The sequence below is a fragment of the Lupinus angustifolius genome, chromosome LG12 (assembly GCF_001865875.1).
Source record: "Lupinus angustifolius cultivar Tanjil chromosome LG12, LupAngTanjil_v1.0, whole genome shotgun sequence".
NCBI classification, from domain to species: domain Eukaryota; kingdom Viridiplantae; phylum Streptophyta; class Magnoliopsida; order Fabales; family Fabaceae; genus Lupinus; species Lupinus angustifolius.
This window is the reverse complement of record NC_032020.1, coordinates 18,646,122-18,670,315: the sequence shown is the minus strand read 5'-3', so window position 1 is coordinate 18,670,315 and position 24,194 is coordinate 18,646,122. Positions and strand designations below refer to the sequence as shown.

Below are 24,194 nucleotides of genomic sequence, written 5' to 3'. Positions count from 1 at the left end.
TTTCTCTCCCCTCAAACTCTCTCATAAACCAAATGAGAGAAGATAACATTTTTCCTCAACTTCTCTCCACTTGCTATCTTTTTCTTCTATTTTTACATTTCTAAATGAAGGCTAAACGTATCATTTTAAATATATATTTGGTACTACTAAAAATATTTTTTCATCTTTTGGTAAGGAATGAATATTTTTTTGGAGTGTGTGACTACTGTCTTTATAACATGTGTTGCTTCTAAAAATCAAATCCTTTACTTTTTGGTCGTTATAGGAATTTAGCATTGTCTTACACTGTTAAACAAATGCCTTGGTGTCATTTTAAATATAAACCCTGCACATTATTTTCCATTATATATAAACTCTAAATTTTTGGGATCACATGTGCTGTGCAGTTTGTGCCGCTCCATGTGCCATGAGTTTGTGATTGGTCAGAAAAATACTTGATAATTAAATTTTAACTTAAATATATTTTTTCTGATCAATCATAAACTCGTGACACACGAAGGGACAACCCCAAGTTTTGTGGCCATGTTCTTAGATTTTGTTCAGTCTGCATTGGAACTGGGTTTGGGCTTACTGCTTCATCAAAACAAATTTGGTCCATTAACTGGGTTGGCTTATACATCACATTTACATTGAACCGTAGCCCATTACTTATCATTCCAACCAAATGGCTGCATTATAAGGGTTGATTGATTTAAAATAAAACAAGGCAACTGTTTATAAATTACAAGTCTTCCACAAATAACATATTAAATATGGAATTATGAATCTTACATGACTGTATTAAATATCATTTCGTATATATAAGTCTTACATGAGTGTATAAAATGTGTGATATAACGATGTAAGACTTCATTAGATCTCAAATCGGAGTTTCGATTTCGGGAGAAATATGAGGTTAAAAAAAAGTAAGAAAGTGTGGGGAATATTTTAAAGTTTCGCGGTTATGCCCCCGATTTCATTTGTTGTACTAGTCACCAACAACACAACACAACCACACTCATAAACACCATTAACCAATACCACCACCACCACCATCATCATCATCATCATCTTCTCACAATTTGACTCGATCCATCTTCTTCACTTTAATCTTATTCTCTTTTCAGATTCATCGGTTAGCTCCATATAATTCATTGCTTCATCTATTTTATTCACTCAATTTTCTTTCTTTTTTGGGAACCACAACTTCATAGGGTTTTTCTATTTTCTTATATTCATTCCATTCCTGATTTCAATTCAATTCTCATCTAACACGGATCAAACCTCAATTTTGATACTGCAATTTGAATTTCTTCGCTTCCTTTATCTTATTACTGTCACTTAATTCAAATTTAATCATGCATATATCTCTTCTATTACTTCATGATAAAATCGATGAAACGAGTCACAAACTTTACCACACTTTCAAACTCCTCCATTACTTTTACACTATTTTTTTATATTTATAACAACCTTCGAAAATAAGCAATTTTGGTTCAATATGAACCTATCATCCTTTGTTGATCATCACAGTCGCACGCACTTCACGCTTCCTTATAATTAACCCATCTAGTTGAGAATTAAGATTCCAATTTGCTTTCAATTTCTTCACCTTGTACATTGTGACACCATTTGATCTATAGGCACACACAACTGTTTTGCATTTTGTAGTCATAGTGACACTTAACTGACTTAAGTTCGCATTAATAGCTTGAAATTGCTGTTTTTAATATGTGGTATCTGATATTATTGATAAACATTATTGTTTTAGCTGTAAAACCTGCATATATTTATTCAATAGAAACACACTTATTTTATGTTAATACCCACTACCTCATTGTAAAATATGCTAGCTTATTCATTACCAGACTTTAGGCCTTTTTCTTTTCATTTGAAGGATGCATCACGCCATCACCTGGGTTTTGAATATATGATTCCTCATGCTCTTTGTTTTTTAGAAGGAAAGGATATGCCATTTCAGGCGTTTGTTATCTACAACAAACTTTAGATTCTAAAGTATGGAACTTTATTTACTGCCAGCCCATCTATGTGTGTGTGTGGTCGGAAGTTGGAACTGTATTTACATGTTAGGTCTTATTTTTGTTTTGAAAATTTGGTTGTTCCAACTCCCCTGTCTTTCTGTTAATTTTCAGAAAATCAAGGAAATTAATCATGCCTCCTTCTAGGAAATCTAGAACTGTAAATAAGAGGTTTTCTAATATCCATGAAGCTGCATCTGGTAAAGATAAAAGTGAAGAAAATGCTACCAAGAATAAGCAGAAGGCAAGTCCTGGTACTCAGAAGGTGAGTTTATTTGTTTACTTTATTGCAAATAAATTATTTTCCTATATATATATAGTTAGTTAAGATCAGGGACACACTAGACAATATAGGATTATAGATGAATGCATCAGGGAGAAAATTGAGTAGCTCCTATTGTAGAAAAGATGATACAGTCGTGCCTTAGGTGGTGTGGACATATGTGGAAAAGACTGGTAGAAGCCCCCGTAAGGAGAATAGATAAAATGGAGGCTAGTCCAATTCCTAGAGGAAGAAAAACCATAGGCAAAATGATTAAGAAAGATCAATGTTTTGTCAATGAACATGATTTATGATAGAGCATTATGGTGTTGTTCGATCCATGTTGCCAACCTCACCTAATGGGATAAAGGCTTGTTGTTTTGCAGTAGTTAAAATTAGGGAAAGAAATTCTCCCTTTGTTTTCAATTCTTTTTGCTTCCCAGATCATATTGTTGCCTACCACTCTGGGGAACAGGATTATAATAATTTTTTTATTCAATTTCAAATTAGATGTTAAATATTTTTTTAAAACAATATTATAATGCATTATAATTTTATTTCCTTTTTTCTTCAAATTTCAATGACATGCAGAAGAGAAAATTAGCTGACATGTTAGGGCCACAATGGAATAAGGGGGAGCTTGGGCGTTTCTATGAATCTTATCGTAAATATGGGAAAGATTGGAAGAAGGTTAGTTATATTTTTCAGTCATGAGGTGCTTTGGTTGAATGAAGGTTAAAAACCAATTCTCACCTTCAGGCTTTTCTCAATTATACTTAGAGGGCTATATATCTAGCAAATACCATTGCTTAAAATCCTTTTTGTGAATCTACCAACTGTGATGCTCTAGAATTTCCCTGTGCAATGTAATCACTGAACATATTGTCCTTCAGTGACACTTTACCCATGTTCGCAGGTTGCTCTTGCAGTACGTAATCGATCTATGGAAATGGTAGAAGCCCTGTACACTATGAACAGGGTAAGTGTAGCAAAAGCTTGCACACCCAGTTTAATTTACTGATATTTCTGAAATGCATACACCACATGTCATCACTATTCACACAGAAAAGCATTCTAAAATGCATGTCCTAAACATTCACATATAGATGTATACCCAAGGTGTGCCTTGTAATATTAAGTATTTATTCTATCTTTAAATACTTCTGTTGTTGTCTCTGTATATTTTCCTATACAAATGGGAAAAAAAATTTCCACCCGTCATTTCTGTTTTGAACAAGTGACTTTATTTTTTCTCTAAATTTCTACATCAAGAACAAAAAAGGAGACAGAAAAGAGAGAAGGGAAAATGTCTTCCTAAATAATGTGCTCTATGCTTTATATAATATCTGTTTTAAATATTTGAGCAGCTAATATAAGATTAATTTTTTGATGATCTTTTCTCCCAACTCGTGGACCAGGACGGATTGCAATTGTGACTAATCATTGTTACCCTATACGTATATCCCCAAGCTTGTTATTTCTGCCTTCTCTCACCGGTCTTGGAGTTTATGGCTTTATGAACACAAAAAAGTATTACATTTATGTCACAATTTTTAATGAAGCTTCACTAGTTTATGGCATTTGGTTAGGATCTGAATATTCCCCCGCTCCTTAACAAAATATCTCCTTGTGTGTCTTTCTCTTTCATACCATGACCCTTTCATGTTAAGAGTAAGATGTGAGGATCCTGGCACATTTGGTTAATGGTTACAATGGTGTGGATTTTAGGCATACTTATCTCTTCCAGAGGGCACTGCTTCTGCTGTTGGACTGATAGCAATGATGACAGACCATTATAGTGTACTGGTAAGAATGAATTTAAACTTTTGGCAAGTTTGACTGGACGTTTACATCAGTATTCCTGTTTTTTATCATTCTTGTGGCTGTGCTATTCTGCTGTAGCTGTGATATTGAATATTCTCTCTACTTGTTGTGACTTGTGTGTGTGTTTGGACTAGCTTGTTTTGTATTCAAAACAGCTGACTTAAAAAGAGCAATTTTCTCTGAAAATTAAACAAAAGTGAGAGAAACTTTATTAACTCAGAATTTAACAGCAGAAACTTCATTTATTCAAAAGTAGTTTTTCTGAAGAGTGTTTATTTAAATGATACATTACCTTTTCAATGCAAGACTTTTGCCATTCAATTTAACTCACTACATGTCTTGATCTCTATTGGTTCAACTAAAAAATGCATGAACATAATGTTATTGATTTAAAAGGAATCTCTGGTTATTTTTAGTTTAGGTGAACTTAGAAAGACAATAAAGCAGCCACTTGGTGACCAATGATCATGAGTCATTTTGATTGGCAGGGAGGGAGTTACAGCGGAAAAGAAAGCAATGAAGATGCAGAAATATCTAAAAAGTCAAAAAAACGTTTGCAGGGAAAGCATCTAAATGACAATAAAGCACCAGATGAATTAGATGAACACTTTTCTGATCATTCACAGTCACATTCCATTGCATCTGGTGATGGTTGCCTGTCATTATTGAAGAAGAGGCAGCCTGGTAAGTTAATGTTTAATAATACGTGTGAACATTATTTTGCGTCCATTCTGTCATTTACCATTGCATTTGTTTTGTTTTTTCACTCATTATTTGTTACTTTAAGATTGAGGAGGTTTGGATATTTTTTCTTCGTATTGGGGACATGTCACGCTTCTTATCTTTGAAGATATTTTAGTATTTTCTTTTATATTTAGAAGGGATTTCGTTTGCTAAATAAAATCTATGTATGATCTTGCCTTTTTTTGTTTGTGATATTGTTTCAGGAATTAAGCCTCATGCTGTTCGGAAAAGGACTCCCCGTGTCCCTATTTCACATTCTATTGGTAAAGATAATGGAGAGAAGATTCTTTCATCTGCTAGGCAGCGCAACAAACAAATGGTTGACAGTAATGATTTTGCTCATAAGATTGCATTAGCATTGACAGAGGCTTCACAAAGGGGTGGCTCTTCAACTATTTCTGGATCGCCAAACAAGAAAACAGTGGCATCACCTGGTCAGAAAAGCGGAAAGAAGGCAATAAATTACTTCTTAACAACTTCAGCTTTCTTTTTCTGTTATTTATTTAAGTGGAAAACTTATTGTAGGTACTTATTGTTTTCAGCATGCTAGATCAGAAATAGCTGTATCCAAGTTTTGCAGTTCTGACCTGGATAAGGGTAGTTCTGAGTTGAGTTTAGGTAGCACAGAAGGTGATAATGGATATAATTCTAGAGAAACAACTCATTGGAGCAGTATAGACAATACTGGAAGAGGAAGGAATCATAAAAAGAGATTAAAACACTACAATAAGAATTTAGAACCAGAGGAAAAATTAAACAGGGATTTGGATGACATAAAGGAAGCCTCCAGTGGGACAGATGATGGTAAAAATCTGGGTTTTTTCAAATCCCATTTTGACACTGATTTTACTGATGCAAAAAAAACTAGGTCCTCTTATAAGGGTTCCAGGAAGAGAAGTAAAAAGCTACTGATTGAGAAAGGTATTTAGTAATTTCTTTTGATTCTCCTTCTTGATAAATTAGATTTCTTAACTGCTATGTTTATAGAGCTTTGTATTTATAATTTAATTGAAATTTGGTGCTTAGCTTATCTGTCCTATTAAACAAAGGTGGTACACTGGTACCACTCTGCCATATGAAGAATGTAAATCAGGAAACTTGGTATAAGGTGTTTGAGTCATTAAGCAGAGCAATGCTGTATTTCTTACTGAAAGGAGGACTTCACACTCCAGAATATGTAGCCTTTCTTCCTAAATTAGTAGAAGGATGCACCATTTAAGCAAGATATTCTAATTCTTGTGTGCCTCTTGGATTGTTGTTATAGTTTTTTCTTCTAATCTTATATTATACATTCACATCTTTTAATTTGTCTGATAATATTCTTGTTTGATAACATCTTTTACTCTTTTCCATTCTCCTGGGCTTCAAGTTTGTCCAGTTATTCCAATTTGAAATGTAGTTGTTAATTATTTTTAATACATCCATCCCATTTTTTTTCTTTGTAGATGAAGGTTCTGCTTTTGATGCTTTGAAAACTTTGGCTGATCTATCTTTGATGATGCCTGAAACAAACCCTAACACTGGTAAGACGTCTAAGTTTTTGAACATCTTAATCTTAGAATATCATTTAAACTATTCCTTATCCTGTTTCGTGGGGTCAACTCTATAATCTACTTGCAAGGACTAACACCTACATAGATGGTTTGATAGTATCACACCAGGCTGGAAATATATAGTCTACCATGTAACTTTCATCTTTCGAGGGCATTTGAATTTTATATTTGGTAAGCTTAAAAGCACTCTCCACCTTAACAATCCAAATCTTCTATTTGAGAGACACATTATCTATACCTTCTGAAATTATTAGTTCTAGATGTGCATAATAATATGCAATTATGATTACTTGGAGTGGAAGGCTTGTATTTTTATAGACATCTTTTTGCCAGTACCTTTGTCACACAATAGGATTCTGTTCACAGCCCTATCCTTGGTTCTGTGGTCATGGTTGCTTCCTCTGCTGGGATGCACTATTCTATGCATCAGCATTGAACAATTTTTTTCATGTTAAGCAGGTTATTTAATTTTCTATATTTCCTTTTTCCTTTCTTTCAACTTTTTGGTGCCCTGTGTTGTAAAGGACCAAATCATACTCTGTCCCACCCATCCTCTAGCACAAACTCATTAAATATTAGCTTCGAATAGTGTTGCAATAAAGATACTGTAACTTTGTAAGAACGTCTGGTATAGGCGCCTTGCTTTTTTCATAAATAAAAGACTAACAACTTCTTCCCAATTAGCTTACTAGCCCAGAATGAGATGGCGATCTGAATGCTGAAAAGACTTCTATATCAGATTTCTACTAATATTGATGATCTCTCATCTATCTCCAATGAAGAATCTTCAAAACCTTTTAGTTTAACTGTAACTTGTCCTCCTCATCCCACTAGTTATTCTTTGAACCAACTATCTCACCATTGCAATTGAACATGATTGTTGTCTTTACCCCAAATATTCTCCTACCTTAAAAGAACTTCTTTTCATCAACTGAGCTTACCTTTTAATCTACTGAAGAATATTATACTTCATAGCTTGGTACGCATATTTTATCTTATGGTAATTGTTAAGGTTCCATCTCAAAATCAATTGGGAATGAGAGGAGTAGCTAAATAGATACTTAATCCATGCCTAGGTGAATGAGGCAGGAGATTTAGGAATTACTTCCTAACATGTCCCTTCCACAGAAGCGAATGGTTACCTTTGACCCATTACTAAAGGACATCTTTTGGGTCAAGAGAATCAGAGAGTTGTGCTCTGTCTCTGATAACATGTTAAAGTTTCATCTCAAAACCAATTTACAATGAGAGGAGTAACCCAACTGATATTTAAACTATATCTAGGAGAATGAGACAGACAACGGGGGATTTACTCCCCAACATTGATTTAAAACAGTCATGCTTCACGTAGTATCTTTTACAACTTGCCCTCCGCCCCTTATAAAAGATATATATTTCTTTGATGATTTTTAATCATACTTTATGATTGTCTAAATCTTTTCATGTACTGTTTTTTTGTGTCTCAGAGTCATCTGCACACTTTAAGGAAGGAAGCCATGATATTGATGAATATGAAATGAAAAAACATATTGTACCAAAGATTGAAAGCACTGCTTCAATTGGCAAGGCTTTTTCTGATAGTATAGCTGGTGCTCCTGATTCCGAGGGAGCATACCAGCTTAATGCAGGAGTCGGGAAAAGGAAACAAAATTCTTTTACCTTGATGGTAAGAACTGGTTATTTTCCGGCATTCAGTTGCAATATGGTTTTCTGTTTCTCTGTATCTTCTCTCTCATATTTCTTTTGTATGCAAGTTAGAAGTACTTTTTTACAGAACATTGAAACACATACTGGTTCTTTTCTAAGTGGTTTCGAACAGATTAGTATTCTTTTTCTTTTTTGATAGAAAGAGTGATATGTTATTTGCTTCTTTGGGAATTTTATTTTTTGAATTAATTTTTTTATTTTTTAATAAAAAATTGGTTTTTACTTTAGACAGATCTGCTAGACTTTGGATAGAAAATTGCATTATTGCATTTGAAATTTGAGTAGACTTATGTCTGGAATGAGAGCATTTTTAACATTTGAGTAGACTTATGTCTTGAATGTGAGTTCCATTTGAAATCGGATCAATTGATAATATTTGAAATCGGATCAATTGATAACATTTGAAATTTAAAGATCATTATTAAAATTTGATGTTAATAAGGGCACAGTTTGAAAATAAAGTTCAAAATAAGGATCTAATGTGTGTTGTAGCCAATTTAATACGCCATGTTCTTATGCGCTAGCAATTTGTGTTTGTGCTACAAATACTAGCCAATCTTAGTTGATGACAAATATTTTCCTCATCTTATCTGTGATATTTAGTGAAAGTGTGATAATGTTTACAACTAATGTGAGTGACTTTTCATTAAATGTTTTTGCACTTAATAGTGGTAGACAAGAAAAAATAGTTCAGCTGTGGATTTTGCAGTAGCTAATTTGAAACTGGATTTTCTTCTAAAAGGCATTTACAACTGAACGTTGCAACCTGTATTTCAGAAGCTCATTGATTTTTTTTTTTTTGTTTTTCTATTGCGGCTTAACTGCTTAACACATATTAGAGAATAAGAGTTAGATAAGCTTGTTTTTGTTATTCCTTTCTGCTGCAACAATTGACATATTTGTCACATGCAAATTATCAATTGTCACATGCAGAAATGGTTGTTAGTCTGTTATGTTCAGTAACTGCTTAATGCAGTTACTAGTTTGTTAAGCTAGTTTGTTTTCTGTTTTGCTTTCCCTCTATTTAAAGGGATAAGCTTGTTCATTGTATAATTCAGTTTTTTTCATTTCAATAAGATCAGAAATATATATTCAGTACTAGAACCTTATTTCTCTTTTCTTTTATCTTTTCACAAGACATCTGTAGAGTTGGTTTTCTCGCCTTTCTTTTATTTGCTCTAAACAGTAAAACTTCTATACTTATGTATTGCTGGAGTTGTAATAAAATCAGTAATTAGCATTCACCTAGAAGCTTAATCTTTTAGGATATTTTCATAAGAGGGCATATTAGATATAAGACATTTGATAAGTCCTCACTGAAAAGTTTAAGCTGTTAGGAGAAGACCCATTAATGGTTTTATTACATATTTTTTGTCCATTATATTTTACATGATGCATTCTACATAAAACTTATTCTAGTTGCTTACATTTTGATTTTGGCATTTAGAATCTTCTTTGTCGTATTTTATTTTATTTTGTCCTAATATCATCTTCTTCATATAGGCTACTGATGATATGAAGAAATCCATGGTTAAAGGTAAGCGGTCAAGACAACTGAAAATGGTCAAATTCCCAGGAAAGTTGTCTTCAAGTATGAATGACAAAGGGAAAGGGGATGATTCATTTTTACCCCCCATAAAGGTTTCATCTACTAACCAAGTTAGTCTAGCGAACAAAGGAAAGTCTAGAAGAAAGATGGAAAAACCAAAACCAATGGTACAACATAATAATTCCGCTGAATCACTCCAGAGTGGATCTTCTAGTCAAAAGGTTAACTACATGTCCCTTATTTTCAGTGGCATTAATGGAATTTTCAATCATAGGTTATCAGAGATATGAGTTTTAATTTTTTATTTTGGGTTACCACAGGGAAAGCTTTCCAATTGCCTGTCTTCACAACGTACACGGAGATGGTGCACTTTTGAGTGGTTTTATAGTGCAATTGATTATCCGTGGTTTTCAAAGAGAGAGTTCATGGAGTACTTGGACCATGTTGGATTGGGTCATGTTCCAAGATTGACACGCATTGAGTGGGGAGTCATTAGAAGGTATTTGATTTGAAACATTTTTAATTTTTAAATCTATCAGACATATGCTTCCACTTGATGACTTTAACTTATGGGTTGAGTTGATCATTGACATGTTATTATAGTCTTTATGACCAAGTGGCCATCAGTTCAGTCTTTGCATACCAGCAGGGGAAAGCGAACATTTAATGCTAAGGGGTGCCAAGACTAAAGACCATGCGAATTATACACAATTTTTTTACTAGTGCATACATATTATATGAACAAATCTAATAATAATTCACATAATATAGTATAAACTACTTTAAAGTTTAAACATCATAGATGTAAAAATGGAGATAGACATGAAAGAAAGAAATATTACTAAGACTCCTTTAACTTCTAATAAAAGCACTACTAAATACTAATACATAAAAAGGATATTTTATTAAAATTAAGGGGAGAAATTGCTAGTGGTGACCATGGCATAGGCAGGTCACCCTGGCCTGCGTCACTGTATACCAGATTCCTAAAGAGTCTTCTATGAGGGGGCATGGTGATACACAACCATTAATGTGCTCCACCTAACAATTTATGCTTATGGGTTGAGTTGGTCCTTGACAACGTACATCATATATTTGCTATTCCTATGCAGTTCTCTTGGAAGACCACGGAGATTTTCAGAGCAATTTTTGATAGAAGAAAAAGATAAACTTAATCAATACCGGGAATCTGTTAGATCACATTATGCTGAAGTTCTTTCTGGTACCAATGATGGTCTTCCTACTGATTTGGCCCAGCCTTTAATTGTTGGGCAGCGTGTTATTGCTATTCATCCCAAGACAAGAGAGATTCATGATGGAAGCATACTAACTGTTGACCATTATAGGTATCGGGTTCAGTTTGATCAGCCTGAACTCGGGGTCGAATTTGTTATGGTATATTTTTTCTCTTAGGACAATGGTGGAAGCCTCATGCATTGGGTCACCTTTTGTTATTGTTGTTGTTATTATTGTGTACACAATGTTTTCGCTACTACCAACAAGGCATTGGTCTAGTGGTGTAAGGTTCCGCTAGATCCCTATAAAGACCAAAAGGTCAATGGTTCGATGCCTAAGAGCGACACTTATTTAATGGGGCAACAACAACTAAGCCTTAATGTAACCACCATAACGGAATCAAACATGTATCATGTTGATTATTCCTTGGGCACCACTAAATACTTCTACCTTCATCCTGAAAAACATTTCTACTATTTTTTACAGGTGGTATACCACAATAATGAGATAAATGGTAGTATTTTATTTTGTGTACAATGACTAGTGCTGACTTTTGGAACTTCAATTTTAATTTAATATTTTTGTTTTTCATGCGAATCTTATATTAATGTGTTTTACGCTATTTGTGTTGTGTCTTTGTTATATATCATAGGATCTTAAGTTAGTCTCACAATCGTTGATATAATCGTATGATCTGGTCCTGTTATCCTTGCAACAAATGAAGTAAAATTCCATAATAGAGATTGTTAGTCACACTACAGAGATTTAGAAAACAGTTTATTTGACAATTTGTTTTGAATATCTGCATTGCTCCTCACATCGTACTTCACATTATGTTTTCCCATTAATTTCCTCTCAGTATGATCTATCAGGTAGTTTTTATCTTACAATTGCATAATGTGACACTGACATTTTCATATTTCAGGATATCGACTGCATGCCTTTGTATCCATTTGAAAATCTGCCTACATCTCTGATACAACATAATGTCGCTTCTGCTAGAATAGATGAGAACCTTGGTAAACTGAAGCAAGGAAAGGTTGTTGAGCACACAATATTGTCCCCTAGTGAAAATTCAGATACTGTTAAAGGTCTTCATATTTCCCCCACTATGCATGGGAGCAGTGCTTTCTCAAAACAGGTAAAGAGTTATTTTGAGAAGGAATTTAAAATCTGTTCTGTGGTGATGATTTGATTGCTTCAAATTCTTCAAGGTGTAACTATAAAGCTTTATCAGTATTTACTAACTTGAAAAAATTATTGCTTAATACTTATCATCAGTACATACTTACTAAAGACTGTGTTCTCATTCTCTCTCTAAGTGATTTTCTTTTTAAAAATAAAATAACTGTTCTAAATTTTTGGAATTTAATTTCTGTGGCTTCTTTTATTCTTGCTTATATATCCGGAGTAACTCCAATGGACTTAATAGCTCCTTTTTTAACTTTTTGTTCATCAACCTATGAAAGCATAAAACATAAGTAGTAAACAGAATAGGACTACTGGTTTATCATAATAGAACTTAAATTGACAAATCCCAGCACACAAGCATAGAGGAGTTAGACTATGATTACTCTGGGGTCTAGGCTGATGGAAGGATTGGTATATCTAAATTCGTATGTCTTTGGGTGGATCAGTGGATGCTATACTTAAGAAACATGCTATAGTAGAATACTGATTCTGGAGAGAAGGGTCTTGTTTCAGTCCTGTAAATGCCAATATATGGTTACATCTATCTTGGATTGCTTATTTATAGCCCAATTAATTATTTGAATATTTGGAGGTGATACGATTCAGACACGGTTAGTCCTAGACCTTCTCCTTGATAAATGAGTCATTTTTTGTTTTAGTTCTTCTCAGTATTTTGCACAATCAGAACCAACTTCTTCTTACTTTATAGAGGAGCAGGATATTTTTTTCTAGCTTTCATAATTCTTAGAGAACAGATATCTGAGTTAACCCCACTTTGAAACATAATCACTTAATTTTTCATTTGATTTAAATGACTTTTCTTTTCATAGTGTTTCTTTAAGGTTGAAGCATTAATGGATTCAAACTGTTTTTATCCTGATGGATCCCTGAGTAGTTTTTTTAAAAATATTTTTAGGGGATTTCTTCAGGCTCTAAATCACAAGCAAAAGTTGAGACTGCTAATACCCAACTAGCATTAAGTTCTCAACCTTTCATCCTGGAACATGTCCATCCAAAAGAAACTGACATATTAGCTATTTCAGAGTTGGCTCGTGCTCTTGACAAGAAGGTACTGCCTAACCATCTTTTTTTCCTCCTGTTGTTTGTTATAGTTAAAAAAACTATCTGCCTTTAAAATATCATGTTTCTAAAGTGATTTTTGAGCTGATAATTTTAACTTTTAGGAGCGTGTCTTGTCTGAACTGAAGCACATGAATGATGGGGTATCAGAAAGTCAGAAATTTGGAAGCAACCCAGCGAAGGATACTGAGCCTTTCAAGAGAAATTATGCTTCAGTACTAAAGCAATTAACTGAAGCGAATGAACAGGTTTTTATGGACGACTCAGCAGACTTAATCTAATGTTATCCATCTTTACACCTTCCTGTTCCAATAGTTTATGATTACATATTTACATGAGCTGATTTCAATTCTGCAGGTTTCTTCTGCCTTGTTTTTCTTGAGACAACGCAACACATATCAAGGGAGCTCCTCAGTTTTGTCATTAAAGCCTGTGACTAATCCTGATGATCCTGGTGGTCAGGCTAGCTCAATCAATTGTTCAGCTTGTATCAACCAGGAATCTATATCTCATGATCATTTATCTGAAATTGTTGAAAGTTCTAGAAGAAAAGCCCAAATGATGGTTATACAAGCTACAAAGGTATAGAGATGCTGCTCTCTTTGACACTAATTAGCAAATGCTATATGCATACATTAAAAACTTAAAGAACATAAAATGCTAAATTTCAGTTACTATATGCATAGTGTAGGTTGTTGCTTAGTGACCAAGACGTCATAGGTTCAAATCTTGGAAACAACCTCTGCTTGGTGGGAGCCTCGTACACTGGGCCGCCCTTTTTACGCATAGTGTAATATTTATGGTTCATATCAAATATTAGGAACTTGTGCTATTTTCATTTTTTATGTGTGACATGACCTGCATACACTGCACTCAACAGTTGGGCTACCATCTAGGCATCTATTGAGATCAAATATCTCTCCTTTTAGGGTAGGTTTGTTTTAGTTGGCTGAAAGAGGAAAAATATTAAGGAGAGATCATGATGTACAGGGTAACTTTCATTTGGGTAAGAGCAATTCAATAATTTGAGCATAAGTATTTACAGAAAGTTACCAACTGAAGGAAAGTCAGTAAAAGTTTCAACTATACGATCTGATTTTCTTCATGTCTTCCTTCATGAGTAGTACTCACAACTTAAATAAATTATTAACATGATCTTTCCTCATGATTCCCCTGCAAATTTCTGGTTGAAAATCTAGTTGTCTACTTTGACTACAGTTTCTCAAAAAATACCATTGCAGGCAATGTCATTTTTAAGAAAGACAGAAAGTAAGGTTGAAAGAATTGAGGACGCCATAAATTTTATCAATAATCAGCTTTCAGTGGATGACCCTACTGCTTTTCCTGTGAATTCTATTCATGTCACACAGGCTTCTCAGGATCAACTTATTGCCAGCACTTTAAATCCGTTGGCAAGCTGTCATCTACAGGAAGATGAGCTTAACAGATCATCCGACCAAAATGAAATGAACATTCCCTCAGAACTCATCTCTCATTGTCTAGCTACACTAATCATGATTCAGGTAAATCTTATTGCTACTGACTTTGCTGTATACTACAAGAATATTTATGGTTGATCTAACATCACTATTTTCTGTTGCTTATTCATTTGTACTTTTGTAGTTCAACTAGATCTAACTGTGATAACCTCAAACCGGTTCTGTGTTACTCTGGACAATCTTGTGCAATTGTGAAAAAACATTTTTTTTAAAATCAAGCAGTGTTATTGTGACAATCTCATAATTTACTTCTCCCTAAATATGTTGTTGCCATTTTTGAACCCATACTATATAGCCTGTAACTTTTTAAGCCAATGAGATTAGCTTGGATAGTTAGCGGAGGGGAGGCCAGGACCTTTAAGCCAAACATTTACTCATGCTGAACTGTTGCATGCCAACTCGTGTTTAATTCCATTTCTTATTTTTAATTTCCATGTGCATTTTTTTAAGAAAATACTGGGCATTGATATTATTTTTTCTTGAAACTTTGAATTTGCTTAATATCTTCTATAGAATGCTTTAACTTTTAAACTTCTGCTGCGTTCTTTAATGTGCAAGTCTATAACTATTCTTGCTACATTTTATTTTTTTGCTAAAACTCGACAACACTTATTGACTTTATTCTTGTTGGAAAAATTTGTTTTTCTATAAACACGCTTTTGATTTCCAGGATTGAAACAAATTAGAATTCTTAATTCTCTATGACGTTAGTTCATAAGCTATCTTTTAAACTGTCAATTCGCCTAGGCCACTATGCATAAGTGAGCTTTAAATATTGAGAAATTCAATATTAGGAAATATATAGTTCAAACAGTTGTTCTATTCAAGATTCTTAACCTGCACCCTGATCCATCTTTGATAAAACAAAATGCAGAAGTGTACAGAACGACAATTCCCCCCAGCTGATGTTGCTCAGGTACTAGATTCCGCCGTCGCCAGTTTGCAGCCATTTTGTTCAAAGAATCTTCCAATATATGGCGAAATACAGAAATGCATGAGTATCATAAGAAATCAGATATTGGCACTAGTACCTACATAGTGTGGACTCTTTCTCATCTGTTGTCTGTAAATCTGGAATAATAATATTAGTGTGTCACCTCACTGTAACACGAGTTCATGGAGATTGATATGAGATATTTACCTCAATTGGAAAACATTGTCTGTTTATACTACTAGTGTAGCCAGAGGAACTGGGAAGATTATACTGTGTCAATTCTCTTTTCAGGTGTACATATTTTTTAAAGATTGAATAATAGTAAGCTAACATGTCATTCTGCACCAGCATTTTGTGTAAGATGTTGGCATGTTAAAATGCTAAATATTTTATTTATGGTATGTTCCCATATTGTTACTGCAATCTTGAAATTTCCCCATCTCAAGTTTCAGATAGAGAACCATGTATGTCTTGCTATAATTCGCTCTCTCTTGAACATTCTTCTTTTTGTAGGTCCAACATTTTTCATGATTTTCAGTATTTGCAGCATTTTTCTGTAGTTGTGTTGAATAAATAACCACTGTTGTGTAATTGTTTTTTTGTACTATTAAGGATATTCCCTCACTTTTTTAGACAAGGAACTAATCTTTTTCGGGATGCATTATTGTCTCTTCCAACAAATGTTACTCTCAGGAATCGAACCTTTGACATTTTAGTCATCCTGAACATATAGCGGAACCTTACACCACTAGACTAGCATCATTTGAGCTTCTATAAAAAAAAAAAGACCAGCTCTCTTCACCAAAATAAAAATGGACAAGTCCATAGATAAATATGTCGTTCTTTTCATTCTACGCATTCAATCTAACCTCATAATTGTTTCCTTAGCCTATGTCACACCTTTCAAGCTAAAGTTGAAGCGAGGCTTTTCCTCTAAAGAAAATATTAAATAACTTGGGTTGATTATTTATCAATAAACACATAGTATTTCAAATATATCTTCCCATAAAAAAAATCCCAGACTTTGCATCTTCAGTATAGAATAGAAGGATACAGCTATGTGCCTGTATCTCTATTTATCTATATGATGATAATCAAGAAAACATGAATGGGGATGTGAGGGAAGGGAGATTAATAAATTTGAGGCAATCAAAGACTCAATTTACAGGCCTCAAATTCTCCAGCCTCAAATCTTAAACAAGGCAACAGAGGAACAAGAGGCCAATCTAATGGCTTTTCAATTTCAATGAAACAAGATGAAATCGCGGTCATGTAAAAAAGCAGCAGCTCTGGAGTCTCCTTAATTGGCTCGACTGATGATGGTTGTTTGGTTATTTATGCAGAAGTGTTCATAACCTCTGCATCACTAACAGTTGAACTTCTTTAGTCACCAATCAACCAAGGAAGAACTTAAATATGTCACTCAGTGAAACGATGCCTTCTACACGCTTGCTGCCAGCTTCCACAATTACAATTCGCCTCACACCTGAATCCAGGTTACAGCACAAAATGAAGTCAATTGGATTGGATATTCAGGAAAACTAAAGCTATTGCTAAGCCGAATAAACAAAAGGACTCGGCAACATAAAGTACAGTTTTTAAGTCAAATTTCATTTGCTTTTAAAGTTTAAAAGTAGAGAATAACACATATCCACACTTTTTGTGATACCATTTCACATCAATAGTTGCAAACTCAAGTATTCCGGGGGGGGGTCCATCTTTAGAATGGCAGACGAAATCCTACGGAAGTTGAGAGTGGCAAACAGGCTGGAAGAGGGGAAATTTTACTCAAATGACAGGAAATTGGGCTCACTTTCTTAAATGAAGACATTGTCTTCAATCAGCACAGGAAAGATAAATCAAGAGAACTGAAAAGGTTAACTCGGGACGACAATGGCTAAATGAAAAGTAACCAAAATTAACCAAGAATGAATAAAAATCTACCATAGTTGCATAGAAAAGGAAAATGGAAGCCACTTTTATAAAATGGGAAAACCAGGCTACCTGGATTTGCCAAACGTTCCATCACTTTATGGAGTGAATCAGATCGCAAACACATCTGACATCTTTGACTTCTCAGCTCATAAGGATCATAAGAGTCCTGGCCCAACTGCAATGCCTGGACAACCAAAGAATGCAAGAGATACTCAAATCTCAACCGAATTTTATTGGAATGGAAAAAATGAAACTTACCTGATGGACAGTCATCCCATCAAGATTAATGTGTGTATAAGCTCTATCCTTTGCCAAAGCGGTTATATCACTATAAAGCAGGGAGGAGAAGTGAGAAGCTAGACAAGCCACTTTAAAGAATGAACTGCTAGGATGATTTAATGCTTGAACCATTGATTGATTCAAAATATCTCAAATAAGGCATCAGGAGGTATATTGGAAAGGATAAACACAACAAACCTCCGACAGTATATATCCAGTAATGTGTCAGTATCATCAACTATTGGTATTGAACTCACTTGAGCTACAAAAGCAAAGGACAATAACTTATGTGAGTATATAATTACATCATGTAAGAAAACCTTTCATATATTTGTTTAAATCAGAAAACGGATCATCCTTTTTCCCCATTTAGCCAAAACATTCATTCACTTTTTCGATGATCAATTATACCCAGAAGCCACCCTTCTTCTCAAAGTGAGACAGTGCTATACTTTCATGTTTATGTTAAAGGTTAGCCAAAGAAATCATACCTTGAACTAATAAGTTTAGGGCTGAAGCAAGCGGAGCACTTGGTCTCAACATTGCCAAAGGTCGACGATTTGACTCCCCAATTTTGGGCACCCATGTGCCAACAGGAATTGCACAAATTGGAAGTTGAAGTATAGGCAACGAACTAGAACAATGCCTGAAATACCTGCAAATGCCTGAAAAATTAATTTGGTAAGAGTCAAGCATACTTAATGAGTATAAAGAAAGATGAAAAAATTACATTTAAGTATTCCTGAGAGTGAAGCAAGATGTAGTAGCTGTGGAAATGAACCATCTTCAGAAGATGAATGGACAATAGGGACTGTTGAAACCTCATTTTGAAGGATTTTCATAGCAACATCTTTCAAATTTTCATATGGCCCAGCCTACATGATAAATTAAAATAATCAACAGTCCAACACAGATGTCATTGTATAACAATTGCAATCACTTCCCTGAACATTCACACATTGAGCACAGTAAGACAAAAAAGGGATAGTTAATGGGCAAAGTTTCATAAATAACCCTAGGAGTAGCTTGATTAATTTCAAGTTCCAACTTTAAAATAAGTTGGCTAGCTGCATGTTGGTGCAAAAGAGTGACACGTTTGGTTAAGCATAAATCGATCATAGTCAAACCACATGCTGATTGCATGATTGATATACACAAACCAATGCCAAGTTATATTTGGTGGGAAGATTACAAAAGGAACCATCATTTTGAGAAAATTAACATTAAAAGACCCTTGCCTTCTGATTTATAAACAACCTCATTTATATGATTTTCAAAGATTTGACTGTCAATAGGATGGTATGCAAAACAGAGTGAATTTAACTTCAATATCCCAAAAAATATATTAAGGTAAAAAGAGATAAAAGGAGTAATGAAAGATAAACAATCTTTTTCTTCATATTTGTTTGACAGAGAACAAAAAAAGTTATATGGACAGAATGTTGGGTGGTAAAATGTCAACAATAAAACAAATGCATTAGAGACGAGAATATTGGACAAAGTAGACAAGATAGGACTAACAATGAATGCATTAGGGAGAAAGTTGAGGTAACTCCTATTGTAGAAAAGATGGTAGAATCACATTTTAGGTGGTTTTGGCATGTGTGGAGGAAACAATTAGAAGTCTCAGTAAGAAGAGTAGATCAAATAAAGATTAATACAATTGCTAGAGGCAAATGGAGATATAAAAACCATAGGTGAGACGATATGGTTTACAAACCAAAACCTGTTAGTATAATTACGTACATTATCACATACTAAGGAGCAAGGGTGCTTGCTATAAAGAGCCATATAATAACTTACATGAATAAAAGGCCTTGAAAATGCTGTTCTATGTCCATTGTTTTGTCTATTTAGGTAAAACTTTCCTTCTTTCCAAGCCGATACAGTATGCGTTTCAAGCTCCTCTTCTGTCAGATTGGACCCATGATTCCCGATCTGAGAAGACCAGCAAGTATTAACAAGTATTACCAAAAATATTGAACACGGATGAACTCTACAATTTGACTGTGCACTTTATCCCCGCTTGCAAAATCTTAAGATTGAGTCACAACAACTAATTTCTGGAACTCAGCAAATATCATGCTGGAAACTGCTTCAAATCAATATCTTCGGAATTGAAACATATTTTCAAGGAACTTTGCGGAATGCAAAGGCTAGAAAAGGCCAAATAATGTAGTGAGTCATTGCAAACAGATTTACCATATCCATATTCAACAGCAAATAGCTTGGAATTTTTTTATGATAATAAGTTCATTTTGTTTCAACCAACAAAATGAAGAGTCAACTGATCATTTTTTTAAACACAACTGCACATTTTTTATTCACTATTAATTGCTCAAACATTATTAGGTTCTCCTGTTTATATTTTTAGTAATTTTGTCCTGCTATCCATCAACAGGCTACTAATCATCAAAGTTGGAGGTACGGTTTTTACAAGAAGATGGTTACACATGACATTAGTCCAAGCATACAAGTATACTGTTTGCTAGGAATATGAAGTAAATGACCAAACATTCATGAATAGAAATCATTATAACCATGCAATAAATAGACAATTTGTCTTACTGAGTTTTTCATTCGTTTTCTTTTTTGCTAGAGTTCTGTAATTTGTTGTACATCTTCTATATGTGGTGTATTAGCCTTTCTAAGTTACTTGGAGTCTACACAAACCAAGGCATGATAGAAGAGCCTTGCTTTCAAAAAAAACTTGTCAATGCAAAGAGCATTATCTCAAATAGCACATACCTCTCTTAAAATTAAAATAAAATCCAAAGCACTGAGAACTCCAACAAACTGCCCCTTGCAGAAGTCCCAAAGAGGAGCCACAGGAATTCCCTGTAAATTGTCAAATTCATAAAAGTTTCACATGCAAGAAGTTAAAGATATAAATATTGTGAAAGCAAGAAACTTCCAGAACAACTATTATAATTCCAAATAAGAACTCAAAAATTATCAGTCATTCATCACCTATTAAGCAAGGTAAAGGCAAGCACAATTACATGGTCATAATCAAACATAATTTTAGCAAAATTACTGGATAGATGCAGAAATCCTCTACACAAATTCTAGTCCACACAAAACAAAGATACCTGCTCATGTAGAATGTGAAATGCCTGCTTGACTGGCAGATCAACATCTAAGGCAACAACCTGGGTCAGATGTCACTAAATCATTATATTATGTAATTTTGACAGTGGAAAAGTGTGAAGTTTAAAATAGAAGGTTAATGGTAATAGTTTCAAACCTTGCCTGACTCGGGAAGTAATTCATAAGCTGTGCGCATAGACAGGAATGCAGAAATACGCTGACGGGACATTTGTAAATCAACATCTGATATTCTCGGCAACACATCACTCAGTGAAACATCTGTCAACCGAACCTGAATAATGAAAATTAAAACGCAAATAAACAAGATTATGATTTTGAACATCGGCAAAACTCAGATTCTAAAATGCAGCAGAACAACAAATGCGCTACAGCAGGGTTATGATAAATAAGAGAACTATAAAGGTATTTTGTTAAAGAAGATTAAAATTTTAATTTAGAAATAGAATATATAATACATCAGTATAGATCAGAATTAATGGATTGGAAAGCATTAACAAATTGGTCAGGGGTTCTAACATGAATTGCAAATCAATCTCCAGAGAAATCAAAGTATGTTTAACTGTTCTGTGAAATTTCAGTCAAAACTCCAGTTTAACGTGTTTTTTTGTGGTACATAAGCATAACATATTCAAGCATATAAAGAGTGGTGATTCTATGAACAACAATAAAAACTGTCAAGGTATGACTAGATCTTACCACACGGCGAAAAGCCTCATTGTCCACATCCATGTTAGATCCAGAAGCTATGTCCGGAGGTAAAACGGGTACAAAATTAGGATCAGTAGCTAATAAAACAGTGTTAACTATTCCGAATTCTCCTGACATATAAGGTTGATGCTCATCATGTCGCCATTCTCCATCAACATAAAACTTGTACTGCATCCAAATGATTACATAATAAGTATCCAGGCACGGAGAATGAAGGCCAAAGTGCCAAACATTTTCTCAAATTGCATTTTTATAATTCCACTATTGTGTATCATAAAGACATAAACAGACACGGGCAAACTCAAAAGCAAGCACCATATTTCTTCCCAAAATAATCCCATTCAGAAAACAGTTCACTTTTCAATAATTTGTCTATTGGTTCTACTTGTTTCTTTTGGTCTTTAATTGATTCTACTTGTCTCTCCTCTCCTCCCGATTCAAGAACTTGGCTCCTTGATCTGTCAGGAACTTTCACATGCAAATCCTTCTTTCAGTTCTTGACACTTTCACAAAACTGAAGCAGATTTCTTTTGGAGAAACTCACATGGAAATCTAAAGTTCCTCCTAAGGTTAAAGTGTTTGTTTGGACTGCTGTCCTTAACAAGATTAACACCAATGACATGCTCCAGAAGTACAAATCTCTGACTGCTTTATCTCCTAATGTGTGCTTCAGAATCTGAAAGAGATCATCATCTTATTTTACATTGATCGGTGGCAAATGTTCGTTGGAATAGATTGTTTGATATCTTCCAAGAGACTTGGATTTTCCCTTTGGATTTGAACTATTTTCTACCCACTAAGTTCAAAGGTTTTGGCTCTCGTAAAGATGTCAAAGTTCTATGGCACTGTTATGTTTTTGCAGTCCTCTGGTGTATTCGGTTGGAAAGGAAGAATAGAATTTGTGATGATTCCTTTCAGCTCTGGACTATGTCTAGGATAGGGTTATATTTTTGGCTTCACGCTGGTGTAAAACCCGTGAGCTTTTTGGTGGCAATTTGCAAGAGATTGTCGTGCTTTGTTGCATGTCCCTTTGAGTAGTTTCTAGATGTGTCGTTTTGGTGTATGAGGAATGGGGATTTATTATCCTCTTCTAATTGTCTCCCTTCTTTTCTAATAATACTTCCTTTTTAAAAATAAATACAAAATCAAAATCATAAAAAGCTACAATTGCATAACAGATCTCTGCTAATAACCTCAAACCAGTCACTGTTATCCCTCATGGGAGAGGGTCCACAGTTCAAATTAAGCCGTGAATGTTATACTTACTACTATCATTAATATGGAGCTCAGTGTCATTACACTCTGTATACCACAATGTCTTTCTAAATAATAGGAATAGAGAATAAAAACTATGAAATTAACACAGACATACATACATATAATATTGAAAGAATGCAAAACTTGTAAAGAATCCTCATCATATAAAACTAACCTGGTGATAACCAGGAGCTAAACTATGAATTACTTGAAACACAGATGGGCAACCTTCGACCGGAGACATTTGTAGAAGCTCAGACCACCTTTACGACAAAATTTAAAACATGAGCGAAGTAACATGAAAACCAAAAATAGTTCAAACAAAAGTGAGCATTTGAAAAGAGATCAAACAATTAAGGTTGGTAATTTACAAAAAGTACACACCGCGTAAAAGAACCACTGAGATAGACACTTCTTCCCCCATATGGCCACACAAATCGCATTGGAATAAGCACTGTCCCTGCAACAACAACACCATCCCTTGCAGAATCCATGCTCCCACTCAACATCCCTTAATTGAGAGTTCTACTCTAAGAATACCCTCCAAAAACTACACTTCATCGAATCATGTTCGCATCTTTAATTGGTATGGACCAATTTCTAGCATATGCAACACCAATTCAATGCGCTACAAAAGCTGAAAAGGGGAAAACAAAAAAATCAGACTAAACCAAAAACCTGTGTAAAAAAATAAAATTTTGACACAGTATTTAACGAGAAAAACGAAACTAACTAGTGCCCATTGCTCACTACAACAGAATGAAATAAACATTTGAAGTGGGTAGGAAAATCAACGGCACCAATTTGCATGCAACAAAACCCATTAACTAAGCATACATAAAACCCTAACCCTAGATCGGGAGAGAGGGAAACCTACCTAATCGAGCGTGGAAAAGGAAAGAATTTGAAAAATTGATGGGAAAATGAAGGCAGAGAAGGAAGGAGGTGAGAGAAATAATGGAAACCCTATTGAAACATGTTGATGAAATCGAGGATTGGAGAGATAAGAAATAAATAACAATAATAATAATCCAACATTAAAAAAATAGGCCAAAGCTTGAAATAGATGCTGGAAATTTATTACTGATGTAAAAACAAAATAAAAAACACTTAGTATATATGATATATGAATATGAAAAATGAATTTGAAAATCTATTCCAAAAAATGAATTGTAAAACTTTTTTTTATAAACAAGTCCTTAGTCTTTTCCAATAAACATTGCTTACAAAAATCAAATATATGATATTTTCATAATTCAGCAAAGCCTAACACAATTAGATCATCATTTTGTTGATAAATTGTGAAG

At 34.2% G+C, this 24,194-nt stretch overlaps 2 protein-coding genes across 8 annotated transcripts; one reads left to right on the top strand and one right to left on the bottom strand.

Moving 5' to 3' along the window:
• On the top strand, nt 971-15,993 carry LOC109362581 (protein ALWAYS EARLY 3). 6 transcript variants are annotated; one of them, XM_019608466.1, is made up of 21 exons: nt 971-1,114; nt 1,877-1,995; nt 2,133-2,283; nt 2,872-2,970; nt 3,197-3,259; nt 4,009-4,086; nt 4,593-4,788; nt 5,052-5,302; nt 5,391-5,769; nt 6,294-6,371; nt 7,868-7,955; nt 7,992-8,067; nt 9,612-9,878; nt 9,978-10,156; nt 10,770-11,052; nt 11,819-12,034; nt 13,001-13,153; nt 13,269-13,412; nt 13,522-13,746; nt 14,406-14,687; nt 15,538-15,993. In XM_019608466.1, the coding sequence occupies exons 3-21, from the start codon at nt 2,152-2,154 to the stop codon at nt 15,700-15,702; spliced, it is 3,354 nt and encodes a 1,117-aa protein (XP_019464011.1). In that variant the 5' UTR covers nt 971-1,114; nt 1,877-1,995; nt 2,133-2,151; the 3' UTR covers nt 15,703-15,993. The 6 variants fall into 6 exon arrangements, with proteins under 6 accessions (XP_019464011.1, XP_019464007.1, XP_019464008.1 ...); XM_019608462.1 differs by having other exon boundaries at nt 7,868-8,067; XM_019608463.1 differs by having other exon boundaries at nt 1,877-2,030; nt 7,868-8,067.
• Nucleotides 16,538-23,959, bottom strand: LOC109362742 (sucrose nonfermenting 4-like protein). 2 transcript variants are annotated; one of them, XM_019608747.1, is made up of 14 exons: nt 23,765-23,959; nt 23,272-23,524; nt 23,063-23,150; nt 21,619-21,798; nt 21,059-21,193; nt 20,904-20,963; nt 20,560-20,649; nt 19,615-19,758; nt 18,542-18,686; nt 18,303-18,476; nt 18,010-18,073; nt 17,791-17,860; nt 17,602-17,716; nt 16,538-17,083 (listed from the first exon to the last, which is right to left on the bottom strand). In XM_019608747.1, the coding sequence occupies exons 2-14, from the start codon at nt 23,394-23,396 to the stop codon at nt 16,992-16,994; spliced, it is 1,482 nt and encodes a 493-aa protein (XP_019464292.1). In that variant the 5' UTR covers nt 23,397-23,524; nt 23,765-23,959; the 3' UTR covers nt 16,538-16,991. The 2 variants fall into 2 exon arrangements, with proteins under 2 accessions (XP_019464292.1, XP_019464293.1); XM_019608748.1 differs by having other exon boundaries at nt 19,615-19,749; nt 23,765-23,957.

Coding starts and splice junctions, on each gene's coding strand:
- LOC109362742 (XM_019608747.1), bottom strand. CDS start 23,396: ATGTTGAGTGGGAGCATGGATTCTGCAAGGGATGGTGTTGTTGTTGCA. Junction 23,151..23,271: donor CTCAGTGGTTCTTTTACGCG/GTGTGTACTTTT, acceptor TTTGTCGTAAAG/GTGGTCTGAGCTTCTACAAA. Junction 21,194..21,618: donor ATGAGGCTTTTCGCCGTGTG/GTAAGATCTAGT, acceptor TTCATTATTCAG/GTTCGGTTGACAGATGTTTC.
- LOC109362581 (XM_019608465.1), top strand. CDS start 2,152: ATGCCTCCTTCTAGGAAATCTAGAACTGTAAATAAGAGGTTTTCTAAT. Junction 5,303..5,390: donor GTCAGAAAAGCGGAAAGAAG/GCAATAAATTAC, acceptor TATTGTTTTCAG/CATGCTAGATCAGAAATAGC. Junction 13,747..14,405: donor TGGTTATACAAGCTACAAAG/GTATAGAGATGC, acceptor ATACCATTGCAG/GCAATGTCATTTTTAAGAAA.